This window comes from Oncorhynchus mykiss, chromosome 4 (genome assembly GCF_057628025.1).
Source record: "Oncorhynchus mykiss isolate SJ-2025 chromosome 4, ASM5762802v1, whole genome shotgun sequence".
Classification (NCBI taxonomy): Eukaryota; Metazoa; Chordata; class Actinopteri; order Salmoniformes; family Salmonidae; genus Oncorhynchus; species Oncorhynchus mykiss.
The window spans coordinates 19,323,965-19,339,001 of NC_143025.1; the positions used below are offsets into that span (position 1 = coordinate 19,323,965).

The 15,037-nt window shown below is 44.2% G+C and overlaps 1 protein-coding gene across 8 annotated transcripts in view; it reads right to left on the reverse strand.

The window, feature by feature from the left end:
* Positions 1 to 2,435: 2,435 nt before the first annotated feature.
* The window catches only part of LOC110521445 (histone-lysine N-methyltransferase, H3 lysine-79 specific), a 41,535-nt gene continuing 28,933 nt past the window's right edge, over positions 2,436 to 15,037 (reverse strand). For 4 of the 8 annotated variants that reach the window (XM_090231354.1, XM_036968929.2, XM_036968930.2 and 1 more), the window contains 3 exons: positions 11,882 to 12,562; positions 10,341 to 11,033; positions 2,436 to 8,560 (listed from right to left, as the gene is read on the reverse strand). In XM_090231354.1, the coding sequence (XP_090087480.1) occupies positions 10,441 to 11,033; positions 11,882 to 12,562 (1,274 nt within the window). In that variant the 3' untranslated portion in view covers positions 2,436 to 8,560; positions 10,341 to 10,440. The remainder of the gene's footprint in view (positions 8,561 to 10,340; positions 11,034 to 11,881; positions 12,563 to 15,037) is intronic. The other 4 variants (XM_090231358.1, XM_090231355.1, XM_090231356.1 and 1 more) reach the window with 1 other exon arrangement.

Below are 15,037 nucleotides of genomic sequence, written 5' to 3' on the forward strand. Positions count from 1 at the left end.
ACAAATTTAAGAAAAATAATAATACAAAAATAAATAATAATAAATGTATTTAAAGCCAAAGCCAACTGCCCTTTCATTAATTCCTTTAGCCATTGAGAAAAGCACCAGGGGAATGACACTGACATCACTTCTTGCTCCTTCACCAATCATACCTTGTAGTTCAGACAACTTTTGCCCTGAGAAGGGTAAATAAGCTTTATAATATGCTTTCCTTCCATCAGCATGTAACTTGGAAAACGATAAGCTGAACAAGATGAAGTGTTCTTCTTACCTGTATCTGGTGTTTTTGGGTCAACATTGATTCGCCATTTCAGGTGACTTTTGCCCTCTGATAGTTCCTCATCCTAACAGGAAAGCTGTGTTCCCTTAAAATACATACAGTCTGAAATGGGGAAAAGTGGGAGACCGATACCAACAGCATTACACCAGTCTTGAAATGGTGTATGGTAAGACAAGAGACTTCTAAAATGTGAAAGACAAGAAGTTCAGTAATGTTGTAAATGAGTAGGTAATGAGTTCTAACCTGTTCGTAAGGCTGTAGATTGACTGGTGAAAGTGATGGCGCTTAAGGCTGCTGTTCTAGGTTTTCTAAAGGCAAGGAGCAGTATGCACTTGATCTTGGAAGGGAGGCAGAGAGTATCCCATTTCATTCAGAGTGAGATCCATAACTGGTTGGGTGCCAAACATGTAGCCCATGTTTCTCTTTGTTGGTGTCTTCAGCTAGATTGCTCACACAGCTGGTGCTCCAAACTCCAACACCAAGTCAAATCCTGTCTCAGATCGCTTTCCTGGACCTAAACTTCACAAATTGCTGAAAGCATATCCTCAACTACCTCTACATGAGCTGGTGTACTTCCAAAATATGGAGTGTCCCCACACTGGACAGCATCAGTATCAGGCAGAATGCGCACCACAGCCTCATGGCAGCCCGTCATGTCTGGATCTAACACTTGGTTTGGTTCAGGTCAGCAAGGGAGAATGGTTTTGTGTAGTACACTGCCTCAATACCATGTGATGTGTCCATTGAAAGATGGGGGAAACATTGTTTCCTCAACATGTAGAGAGAGGAACAGTATGCTAAAATAAATGTTCTGTCAGACACCTGGATAAGTGCAGTGAAATGGGTTGTTTTACATGGTCAGCCATAGTAGTACAGCCACCCTGGGGCAAATTAGGGTTAAGTGCCTTGCTCAAGGGAATACCGACAGATTTTTCCCCTCGTTGGCTCAGGTATTCGAAAAAGCAATCTTTCGGTTACTGGCCCAACACTAACCGATAGGCTACCTGCCACCCAATGCTGTGAATACTATGGTGGGCTGAGAAAGCTATGGAAAGGAAGCACAAGACTACGGAGCGTTGTGTGTGTCGCAGATTGACACCTGCCCTCCCTGTGGGTGAGGATTGACTGGGGACTGACAAACACCTAAACAAAGAAGGACGCTTGGAGACAGAAAAACATGAATGTAATCACATTTCTAAAGGCCTTTCATGGACAACTGGCCGACTATAAACACTATCCTATCGTTTCAATCTCCTGCCTTTTCTTTGTTTTTCTACATGTTTTTTCTTCCAATGCACAAACAGATATTGGAATGTTCATTGAATTGCCTCACAAGTGGCTGCTTTTAAAAGGTGACGAATTAGATGACAGATTAGACACATTTGCATTCAAAAGTCCTCTCAGCAGTTATTCTAAGGACAGTGGGATGGAGTATGGATGTGCTACATGCTAGATAGATTACAAGTGTGTGCGCTAAATAGGAGCGCTCTTTACGTCTGACCGATTAAAGGATCTCTGATGGCCAGACCATGAGATGCTGCTGTTGAGACCTCTGGGGTTGAGAAGGGCCTCCTGGACAAATTCCACAGCTGCAGCCTTCTTTTGCAGACGACCAAGGTCATTGAGTTGAGTCTGTCCTGCTTGGTGGTCAACCATGCCAAGTGATAAAACCAAGGTTCATTTACAAATTCCTGCAGGGATTCACAAATCCAAACAAAATTACAAGAATGATAATTTAACAGCTTGAAAACAGACACTAATGCAAAACACTATTTAACAATGTGTACTTCAGAGTAATCCCAGAATATGACATCAAAATGTTGCTTTTATTTACTAGGCCTACAGGAAATGGTAAACAAGTCCATTATTTCCCCAATTGTGGACATTTTCTGAAATGTGCATTCCCCACTACAGACAGAACTGAAGAGTAATTTCTCAAAACACTTGTCCATTTTTGGGCAAACCGATGAGCCTAGCTTTGTACAGAACGTACTACTCTAATAGTAGTAGAAAAATTATGAACTTATCCCACACCTACATAACGTCATTGTCGGGGTCCTTCACTTTAAAGCCTAAAAATCTTGAATAAAAAGCATAAAGAAAAGCACCTTTTTAATATAAATAATATCACCAATCAGCAGAGACGGAAATGAAACACTTCATAAGAAAACATTTTATTAATCATAAAAAGCTAAACAAATTTCAATTTGTCATTCATCATATAAAAGCACCAACACCAAGAGTTTCCATGACAACCCAGGGTGTTTTGGAAAGTAGGTTTGCCTATTGCACCTCAAACCTGCCCTGGCTTTACTGAGTTAGTTAAATTAATTCCTTCAACTACACAGCGTTCTCCTATGTAAGGATCACAACACTGAAGGTCAAAGGACATTTCATTTTGAGAAAGAGGAGAGGGATTGAGACGTGTGAGAGTAGGAAGAGATGAGGCTTTTCCACGACATCTTCAGACTAGTCGAACAAACCTGCAGTTTTTTGCTGGCGTGGCTGGATGTGTGTGACAGTGAGAAATTGAGACGACAAACATACATCTAAGGCAGTTTGTCAACTCATAGCACCAATATCAATTTAAGTTACATCAAAATATAAATGCGGTCCCTGGTCCTGAGAAAGGGAGAAACATAAGTCCCAGTTTTAAGATAAGTGGGACATACAGTATTCAAAGTGTTATAGCATTTCAAGATATCTGATAAGTTCCTGAGAGAGACTTGGCAGGATTCAGTCTTGGTATGTGGAAAAGTCTTAACTGTAAAGTTATGCATTGAGAAAATGTATAGAGCACTATATGACTTCAATATATATCCACATTTGCCAGAGAGATCATAGGCGTAGTTCTTCAGTGGACATATTAGAAATGGGGCATGTTGTAAAAGTTTGTTAAAACCTGAACAATATTCACTACCCAATACTATTCTCACTCCCACACACATTGCCACTCCAGCCAACTAGGAAGTATATATTCAGATTAAAAAGTAAACGAGAGCCTGTGTTGAAGTTTAAACCTTCTCCCTCTAGCACAACAGAAGTGTATTAATCAATAGCTGCATTTTCCCTCATTTTAAGTGTAGGAGAGCACCGCACTGTCTGTTTAAGAGTATTAAAACTTGATCTGAATCTTGTCATAGAAGCATAATTGATACCAACTGTGATGAAATCAAACACCAAGAAAAAAAATGAAAACAATAAAAAAAAAGGCCTGTCAGCGCTGTTAACAATGGAATTCGCTTTTTTGTTCATGTCTGACATGAACAAATCATTGTCCTCACTTCACTTGAACAGAAGGGTTGATAAACATTCCTGGTTACAAAGCACTCGTTTACCGGACCACATTGTGACTAATGCTTTGATGAGTCATTTTTCTTTGAGGGTATAGGTGAAACAAACAAAACAATGAAGAGAAATTAATGTCCTGCTGCTTCACGTCCTCAATTAATAAAGACTCATTTGGCAATCAGATCAAAAGGAAGCCTGATTGTTGCAAACTCACATAATACCTACTAGTTATTCTACTACCAGTTATATTGGAACAATTAACATGTAATTACAAACAGATGTAATATGCTCACGCTATGGGAAGGAGGCGGTTTTAAGACATATCCCAGGCAGTAGAAATGAGATGACATTTGGTTTTTGGATGCACCCAGAACATTTTCTGAAATCAGTTTGTGTGGTTGAAAGAGCACCAGTATACATTTTTCTTTAAAAAGCAGAAAGTAAATCTGATACAATCCAGACAGTCTAGTTTCAGCACAAAATCTCTGTCTGCATGTGTTAAGCACATAGCACAAGCGTCGAGTTTCTCTAGATAAATATATACAGTATCAGTCAAAAGTTTAGACACCTACTCATTCATGGGTTTTTATTTTTTACATTTTCTACATTGTAGAATAGTGAATAGATCAAACTATGAAATAACATATGGAATCATGTAGTAACCAAAAAAAGTGTCCAAACTTTTAACTGGTACAGTACATCTCAGAGGAGCCCTCATTGGACACTGAATAGTCATGGTGTTTCTCACTATTAAAGCACTGGCTTAACAACTCTGCACCTCTGTCTCCCTTGGGTGCTGGCCCAACCTGTTTGACAGGTTGTAGAAGTTTGCCAAATGTCAGCCCCCCCCCCTAAAAAATAATTAAATAATACCCCAAAGCAATCTAGGCGTTTCATATTCAGCAACACACCCTTAAAACTTAACAGTTAATAATAATAATAATAATAATAATAATAATACAAGAAAAACATTTACAAATAGTCCTGAACAAGTGGCAAGTTTCTGAAAGCAAAAGGGTGTTTCGCAGTATGCCAAAAATACTGTGTGAAAACATCTAATGAGAGCGTTACCTATTGCCTTAACTCTGAGCCAAATCGTCTGCAGTTGTACACTAGTACAACAATTCAAAAATCTGATAACTACACTTTAAATACGAGAAAGAATGCCAGAAAATGGCATTTAAAACGTCCCTGTGTACAAGAAGCACCAAGTATCGACAGTTATTGATGTTCTTAATATTGTATAAATAAAATTAGGCACAGTCCAGAGTTAAACAGATTGTAGCACCAATGTTTTCAGACTACGTTAAGTACACACTTATACCTAATGCATTCTACACTGTTACACATTTCAGGAGAACAAAATAAAAAACGTGACAGCATAAATATAATCAAAATTATACACAATTAAACAGTCAGAATGTCTCCCATTCACAGTACAATGTTTTTTTACAAAAATGAAATAAATCAAGTGAAAATTGCCCAGTAGTTTGTTGTTATTCATGCATTTACCAGTGTGTGGGTGAGGATGTTCGTATACCAGTGTGTGGGTGAGGATGTTCGTATACCAGTGTGTGGGTGAGGATGTTCGTATACCAGTGTGTGGGTGAGGATGTTCGTATACCAGTGTGTGGGTGAGGATGTTCGTATACCAGTGTGTGGGTGAGGATGTTCGTATACCAGTGTGTGGGTGAGGATGTTCGTATACCAGTGTGTGGGTGAGGATGTTTGTATACCAGTGTGTGGGTGAGGATGTTTGTATACCAGTGTGTGGGTGAGGATGTTTGTATACCAGTGTGTGGGTGAGGATGTTCGTATACCAGTGTGTGCAGGTTGGACAGGCTGCAGAAAGTACCACTACAACCTTCAGTGGACAAAAGGTGACACGTCAAAAAAATGTTTTACCCATCCCCTGTGAACTCCGTGAGATAGGGTTCCAGAGACTTGCCTGAATACAACACGGACCGTATTAAAAGTCCCAAAATTACACCTGCATTTTTCATCCTATCAGTGTTTCAGCAGGGCTATAAAACAAAACCAAGAAGCTTAAGTTAGAGTAGTTGAAATTCCTACTTATGAAGAATGCACATTGCGTTGCAGGTCCCTACTCCCTAGCTGGCTCTATAAGTAGTGATTATCAACTGACAGTCTCAGTAATTGAATCCTGTTTCCCCATTACATCCTCAAGTCTTTCTGCTGTTCACTTCTATACATTTTGATACAGCATTCAAATGAATGAGAAGACCCTAGAGGCTTACTATTACATTTCCAGAAACTGTCGTTATTCACATAAATGATCACACCAATAACTTTTTTTACTCTGAGCTGACTATAGTGCTGTCCCTGCACCAGGGATGTTGCCACAGTGAGGGAACACAAATATGTTATCCAGTGTGTTTGAACCAACAGCTTCTCGTTTCATACTGTATCCAAAAGCTAATGTGGTCAAATCATATTTAATTCACTGAAGAAATTATCAGGGTTAAAGGTTAGCTAGCAGAGCGACAGAGATGCAGTCACAGCTGCATGGTCCCTAGTCCTGTGTGTGGTGTGTGGATATATACACACAGTGGGGCAAAAAAGTATTGTCAGCCACCAATTGTGCAAGTTCTCCCACAAAAAAGATGAGGCCTGTAATTTTCATCATACGTACACTTCAACTATGACAGACAAAATGAGGGGAAAAAAAATCCAGAAAATCACGTAGGATTTTTAATGAATTTATTTGCAAATTATGGTGGAAAATAAGTATTTGGTCAATAACAAAAGTTCCTCAATACTTTGTTATATACTCTTTGTTGGCAATGACAGAGGTCAAACGTTTTCTGTAAGTCTTCACAAGGTTTTCACACACTGTTGCTGGTATTTTGGCCCATTCCTCCATGCAGATCTCCTCTAGAGCATTGATGTTTTGGGGCTGTTGCTGGGCAACACGGACTTTCAACTCCCTCCAAAGATTTTCTATGGGGTTGAGATCTGGAGGCCACTCCAGGACCTTGAAATGCTTCTTACTGCCTCCCGGGTGGCGCAGTGGTTAAGGGCACTGTACTGCAGCGCCAGCTGTGCCACCAGAGACTCTGGGTTCGCGCCCAGGCTCTGTCGTAACCGGCCGCGACCGGGAGGTCCGTGGGGCGACACACAATTGGCCTAGCATCGTCCGGGTTAGGGAGGGTTTGGCTGGTAGGGAAATCCTTGTCTCATCGCGCACCAGTGACTCCAGTGGCAGGCCGGGCGCAGAGCGCGCTAACCAAAGAGGTGCACGCCGTTTCCTCCGACACATTGGTGTGGTTGGCTGGCGCTGTGTTAAGAAGCAGGGCGGCTTGGTTGGGTTGTGTATTGGAGGACGCATGACTTTCAACCTTTGTCTCTCCCGAGCCCGTACAGGAGTTGTAGCGATGAGACAAGATAGTAGCTGCTAAACAATTACCACGATACCATGAAATTGGGGGAGAAAAAGGGGTAAAAATAAAAAGAACATATATATTTTTTTAAATTCGTCCTTCGTTGCTCCTTCGAAGCAACTCCTTCGTTGCCCAGGCGGTGTGTTTGGGATCATTGTCATGCTGAAAGACCCAGCCACGTTTCATCTTCAATGCCCTTGCTGATGGAAGGAGGTTTTCACTCAAAATCTCACGATTCATTCTTTCCTTTACACGGATCAGTCGTCCTGGTCCCTTTGCAGAAAAACAGCCTCAAAGCATGATGTTTCCACCCCCATGCTTCACAGTAGGGGGGTAGATTTTCTCTCATTTTTTCTTTGGATGCAACTCAGCATTCTTTGTCCTCCAAACACGACCAGTTGAGTTTTTACCAAAAAGTTATATTTTGGTTTCATCTGACCATATGACATTCTCCCAATCTTCTTCTGGATCATCCAAATGCTCTCTAGCAAACTTCAGACGGGCCTGGACATGTACTGGCTTAAGCAGGGGGACACGTCTGGCACTGTAGGATTTGTGTCCCTGGCGGCGTAGTGTGTTACTGATGGTAGGCTTTGTTACTTTGTTCCCAGCTCTCTGCAGGTCATTCACTAGGTCTCCCCGTGTGGTTCTGGGAATTTTGCTCACCGTGACCAAATACTTATTTTCCACCATAATTTGCAAATAAATTCATTAAAAATCCTACAATGTGATTTTCTGGATTTTTTTCTCTCATTTTTTCTGTCATAGTTGAAGTGTACCTATGATGAAAATTACAGGCCTCTCTCATCTTTTTAAGTGGGAGAACCTGTAATTGGTGGCTGACTAAATACTTTTTTACCCCACTATTTAGATGGACAGGCAGACAAATCTTTTTTTTTTTTTTTTTAACACTAATTGGTCATTTGACCAATCACATCAGATCTTTTTCAGAGCTGATCGGTCAAACGACCAATTACTGGAAAAAATATCAGAATTGGTCTGCCTGTGTAAACAACTTATTTGTGTGTGTGGGGGGAGGGGGGGGGACAAAGCAAACACCCTGGTGGTCAGATAATGACAGAACAAAGATGATACTGGGATGAAGGTACAACAGGAGTCTCCCGCCATATACAGTCTGTCTTTAGAAATATAACATGTACAACTACACTGCTAACTGTGCTTTCATCTGTCATCAAATGTCTGAATTGAGTCTTAAAGCTCAATATAGTTATCTATATTTCATACTTAGTAGCACCAGGTTACATGGTGACAGTGATGTACCTGTACAACTTACTGCCATGGAAACAGTGCATGTCCTGTGTCTCTATAACGTTAATGTTCAGAGCAGGCAGCATACCAATTCATTCAGGATGGGAGGTATACAACTCACGGATTACGGTCAGCCTCAACCCACGACACAAAAACCCCCGTGACCGCTCAACTCCGCTCAGGATGCCATGCTGTGTGTGTCAATGTGAGAGTGTGTGGCAATTTAACAGGCTTAGGAGCACCAGTGAAAGAGTACCGTGGTCCAGACCTGGCCATTTGCATAGGTTACGTTGGGTTGAGGTAGATATTCTTCAGTTACCTGCCAGGGAGAGGAAAGAGCCAGGATCAGAAAACAAGACAAAATTCTGCCGTGACCAAGGGCACATAACAGGATAGGACATGGCAGACATGAGACGGCTCATGAAGAACGGATTTACAGTGCCTTGCGAAAGTATTCGGCCCCCTTGAACTTTGCGACCTTTTGCCACATTTCAGGCTTCAAACATAAAGATATAAAACTTTATTTTTTTGTGAAGAATCAACAACAAGTGGGACACAATCATGAAGTGGAATGACATTTATTGGATATTTCAAACTTTAACAAATCAAAAACTGAAAAATTGGGCGTGCAAAATTATTCAGCCCCCTTAAGTTAATACTTTGTAGCGCCACCTTTTGCTGCGATTACAGCTGTAAGTCGCTTGGGGTATGTCTCTATCAGTTTTGCACATCGAGAGACTGAAATTTTTTCCCATTCCTCCTTGCAAAACAGCTCGAGCTCAGTGAGGTTGGATGGAGAGCATTTGTGAACAGCAGTTTTCAGTTCTTTCCACAGATTCTCGATTGGATTCAGGTCTGGACTTTGACTTGGCCATTCTAACACCTGGATATGTTTATTTTTGAACCATTCCATTGTAGATTTTGCTTTATGTTTTGGATCATTGTCTTGTTGGAAGACAAATCTCCGTCCCAGTCTCAGGTCTTTTGCAGACTCCATCAGGAATTCTTCCAGAATGGTCCTGTATTTGGCTCCATCCATCTTCCCATCAATTTTAACCATCTTCCCTGTCCCTGCAGAAGAAAAGCAGGCCCAAACCATGATGCTGCCACCACCATGTTTGACAGTGGGGATGGTGTGTTCAGCTGTGTTGCTTTTACGCCATAACGTTTTGCATTGTTGCCAAAAAGTTCAATTTTGGTTTCATCTGACCAGAGCACCTGCTTCCACATGTTTGGTGTGTCTCCCAGGTGGCTTGTGGCAAACTTTAAACGACACTTTTTATGGATATCTTTAAGAAATGGCTTTCTTCTTGCCACTCTTCCATAAAGGCCAGATTTGTGCAATATACGACTGATTGTTGTCCTATGGACAGAGTCTCCCACCTCAGCTGTAGATCTCTGCAGTACATTCAGAGTGATCATGGGCCTCTTGGCTGCATCTCTGATCAGTCTTCTCCTTGTATGAGCTGAAAGTTTAGAGGGACGGCCAGGTCTTGGTAGATTTGCAGTGGTCTGATACTCGTTCCATTTCAATATTATCGCTTGCACAGTGCTCCTTGGGATGTTTAAAGCTTGGGAAATCTTTTTGTATCCAAATCCGGCTTTAAACTTCACAACAGTATCTCGGACCTGCCTGGTGTGTTCCTTGTTCTTCATGATGCTCTCTGCGCTTTTAACGGACCTCTGAGACTATCACAGTGCAGGTGCATTTATACGGAGACTTGATTACACACAGGTGGATTGTATTCATCATCATTAGTCATTTAGGTCAACATTGGATCATTCAGAGATCCTCACTGAACTTCTGGAGAGAGTTTGCTGCACTGAAAGTAAAGGGGCTGAATACTTTTGCACGCCCAATTTTTCAGTTTTTGATTTGTTAAAAAAGTTTTAAATATCCAATAAATGTCGTTCCACTTCATGATTGTGTCCCACTTGTTGTTGATTCTTCACAAAAAAATACAGTTTTATATCTTTATGTTTGAAGCCTGAAATGTGGCAAAAGGTCGCAAAGTTCAAGGGGGCCGAATACTTTTGCAAGGCACTGTATCATAGAGCTAATAATCTATTCACAAACCTAGAGTAGGAGTGTAACTTACCTTGTTGGGACTGAATAGCAGCTTGGGGAGAACAGGGACAACCAGATCTCTCCTCCTTATCCCTCTGACTAACCTACCCCCCCCCCCCCCCACCCCCACCCTATCTAGGCCGGGAACCGGTGTGCTGAGAGGACGACATGTAGGAAGCAGGCAAGCCCAGAGTCCTCCACATGATGCCCCCACCTCCTGATATACTGTCTGGGGTTGGAGGGGGCAGGTGAGGGGGATGGTTTGCTGTGAAGTTACGAGAGGAAGGAGGAAGGTGGGCAGAAGCAGGAGCAGAGGAGCCAGAGAGAGAGATTGAGGAGGACTGTGCCCTCGAATGCTGGAGGGAAGAGGCAACTAGTCGTGAGGAGAGAAAGGACTCAGAGCGAGACGAGGGAGTGGGCTCAGAGGAAAAGGGGACAGAGGAAGAGTAGGAGACATTAAGTAGAGGCGGAGGAGGTGGAAGAGAGCGCATGGGGGGCAGAGGAGTGTGCAGTACTGTCTGGGTGCGGCTGTGCTGGGCCTGTGAGAGGGGCAGGGGGATGGTGGAGGACACAGAGGCCAGGAAGGAGGAGCATGAGTGAGGGGCAATGTGCTGATGCTGCTGGGAGGAGGAGAGACTGAGCAGAGAGCTGAGGCCTCCTGTGGCTGGCAGCACAGCCCCAAACTGATGGGACGACACTGAGGGCACCACGTGGTGAAAAATACCTGCGGATTAAACAGCAAGAGAGAGAGATGGGGGGAGGACAGAGAGATGGGGGAGGACAGAGAGATGAGGGGAGCATAGAGAGATGAGGGGAGGACAGAGAGATGAGGGGCTGAGCCAGGATTTGCATAGCGCCAAGCAAGTCATACAGACAAGCACACAGAAAGCAGACAGACATTTCACTTTGACACATCAACTCATTCAAGTATTACAATATAGCTCAATGGCCATTCCTCTGCTTTAAATGTATTGTGGTGTTCTAATAAAACAGCAATGTGGCAAATCATAGTGAAATGTCTATAAATTACACAGAAGACAAGCAAGTGACACAAACACCCATAGAAAATGGCCATGTTGATTAGGTTTCTTTGATTCAATTTTCAATGCTTGAGAGATCTATATATCTTACCAACACAGATAATCACAGATGCAATATGTCTTTATTATATTAAAGGACATTTCCCATGTCCGTGGCCATGACTTCATGAACCAATTTTGTCATCTTAAGGATCTGTACTCTCATTGAAGTATTAGGCATTTCCCAAGGGTGTCTAACTCAGCTTCTGTACAGCCAGTCCATGGCAAAGCAAAGCAGCAAGGGCATTGAGACAGGCAGCAGCACAGGGCTCCCACACTTACCTGTGTCCAACTTCGGGTCTCTCCATTGAATCCCTCTGGAGCTGTCTAACACAGCAACCCTCTCTAAGGACTGATCTCACAGTAAGAGTAGCTCCTGCTTCAGCAACAGCTAATGGGAATCCTAATAAATGCTAAATCCTCTATCCCAACCCGTAGTTAACGGTGCTGCTGAAGGGAAGGTAACGGATTAGAATATGTCAGTGGGCCTCACCTCCAGCTGCTCCGCCTGCCAGCCCAGCGCTGGAGAAGCTCCCCAGGGAAGAGTGTCCGTTGACCAGGCGAGAGGCCCCGCTCACCGAAGTGCTGGGTGTCTGGGCCCCAAACAGGGACTGAAGGACAGAGGCCCCCCCGAGGGGGAACTGGGCCCCCAGGTACTGTCCCACAGAAGCCCCTGAGGCTGAGGACACAGCTACTGGGCTTCCCCCCACCTTCCCACTCAGGATACCCCCGCTGGCAGCCGCAGAGATGAAGAGGTTTTGGCTGTTTCCTAGGCTGCTGGATGTCTTCAGCTCCCACTCCCCCCTGGGCTTCTGTTTGTGCATAGCCTGCCTCTCAGAGCTGCTTCCTCCCTGGGGGCCTGCCCCTGGCCTGCCACCAGCCTCCTGGCTGAGGAAGGGGCTAGGGGGAATGTACAGAGATGCTGAGGACTCGCCCCCACCCCCTTCGCCCCCCCTCCTCTGCTGCGGTTTGTGATCAGAGTCTGAGTCGGTGCCTAGGCCCAGTGGCTCTCTCCCCATACCGAAGGGGGAGCCCCCCTGCCTCAGCTCGCCTGGGGGCTGCTTGGTGTCTGAGATGGGGGAGAAGGTAGACTTCCACTTGCTGTTGGAAGATGAGGATGAAGAGGAGACTTCACTGCCGGTGCTGTTCCCGCTGCTGCCTCCCGATTTCCTTCCTGTTGACCCAATGGAGAGAAAAAGTCAAGTGGGATAAAAAAAGCAAAAAGACAAAGTACAGTAGACATTGGACAAGTGACAGCGCTGGAACGATAAACTGAAGTTAGACACGGCCTTCCTCTTTCCGAAGCAGTTTATGTACGCCATGCCAGCAACTACTTTTGTTCTACACTGAAAATGTTGCATGTTAGGTTTGTTTTCAAAGATTTTACTGAGTTACAGGTCATAAGAAAATGTGTCAATGGAAATACATTTAATCAGGTCCTAAACTACAGATTTCACATGACTGGGAATACAGATATGCATTTGTTCGTCACATATACCTAAAAAAATATAGATATACATACATATACACACTGCTCAAAAAAATAAAGGAAACACTAAAATAACACATCCTAGATCTGAATGAATGAAACTCTTATTAAATACTTTTTTCTTTACATAGTTGAATGTGCTGACAAAATCACACAAATTATCAATGGAAATCAAATGTATCAACCCATGGAGGTCTGGTTTTGGAGTCACACTCAAACTTAAAGTGGAAAACCACACGACAGGCTGATCCAACTTTGATGGAATGTCCTTAAAACAAGTCAAATTGAGGCTCAGTAATGTGTGTGGCCTCCACGTGCCTGTATGACCTCCCTACAACGCCTGGGCATGCTCCTGATGAGGTGGCGGATGGTCTCTTGAGGGATCTCCTCCCAGACCTGGACTAAAGCATCCGCCAACTCCTGGACAGTCTGTTGTGCAATGTGGCGTTGGTGGATGGAGCGAGACATGATGTCCCAGATAAGCTCAATTGGATTCAGATCTGGGGAACGGGCGGGCCAGTCCATAGCATCAATGCCTTCCTCTTGCAGGAACTGCTGACACACTCCAGCCACATGAGGTCTAGCATTGTCTTCCATTAGGAGAAACCCAGGGCCAACCGCACCAGCATATGGTCTCACAAGGGGTCTAAGGGTCTCATCTCGGTACCTAATGGCAGTCAGGCTACCTCTGGCGTGCACATGGAGGGCTGTGCGGCCCCCCAAAGAAATGCCACCCCACACCATGACTGACCCACCGCCAAACCGGTCATGCTGGAGGATGTGAAGAGCAGCTTAACGTTCTCCGCGGCATCTCCAGACTGTCACATGTGCTCAGTGTGAACCTGCTTTCATCGATGAAGAGCACAGGGCGCCAGTGCCGAATTTGCCAATCTTGGTGTTCTCTGGCAAATGCCAAACGTCCTGCACGGTGTTGGGCTGTAAGCACAACCCCCACCTGTGGACGTCGGACCCTCATGGAGTCTGTTTGTGACCGTTTGAGCAGACACATGCACATTTGTGGCCTGCTGGAGGTCATTTTGCAGGGCTCTGGCAGTGCTCCTACTGCTCCTCCTTGCGCAAAGGTGGAGGTAGCGGTCCTGCTGCTGGGTTGTTGCCCTCCTACGGCCTCCTCCACGTCTCCTGAGGTACTAGCCTGTCTCCTGGTAGCGCCTCCATGCTCTGGACACTACGCTTACAGACACAGCAAACCTTCTTGCCACAGCTCACATTGATGTGCCATCCTGGATGAGCTGCACTACCTGAGCCACTTGTGTGGGTTGTAGACTCCGTCTCATGCTACCACTAGAGTGAAAGCACCGCCAGCATTCAAAAGTGACCAAAACATCAGCCAGGAAGCATAGGAACTGAGAAGTGGTCTGTGGTCACCACCTGCAGAACCACTCCTTTATTGGGGGTGTCTTGCTAATTGCCTATAATTTCCACCTGTTGTCTGTTTCATTTGCACAACAGCATGTGAAATGTATTGTCAATCAGTGTTGCTTCCTAAGTGGACAGTTTGATTTCACAGAAGTGTGATTGACTTGGAGTTACATTGTGTTGTTTAAGTGTTCCCTTTATTTTTTTGAGCAGTGTACGTGTATACACACACACACACACACACACACACACACACATACATACATACATACATACATGAGGTGTGGATCAGAAAACCAGTCAGTATCTGGTGTGATCACCATTTGCATGATGCAGCTGGACACATCTTCGCATAGAGCTGATCAGGCTGTTGATTGTGGCCTGTGGAATGTTGTCCCACTCCTCTTCAATGGCTGTGGGAGGTTGCTGGTTATTGGCGGGAACTGGAACATGCTGTCGTACACATCAATCCAGAGCATCTCCAACATGCTCAATGGGTTACATGTCTGGTGAGTATGCAGGCCATGGAAGAACTGGGACATTTTCAGTCCCATGCTGGATCATGAGGTGATGGCGGCGGATGAATGGCACAACAATGGGCCTCAGGATCTCGTCACCGTATCTCTATGCATTTCAAATTGTTATCGGCAAAATGCAAGTGTGTTCGTTGTCCGTAGTTTATGCCTGCCCATACCTCAACACCACCACAGGGCACTGTTCACAATGTTGACATCCACAAACTGCTCACCCACATACACACTGCTGTCATCTGCCCGGTACAGT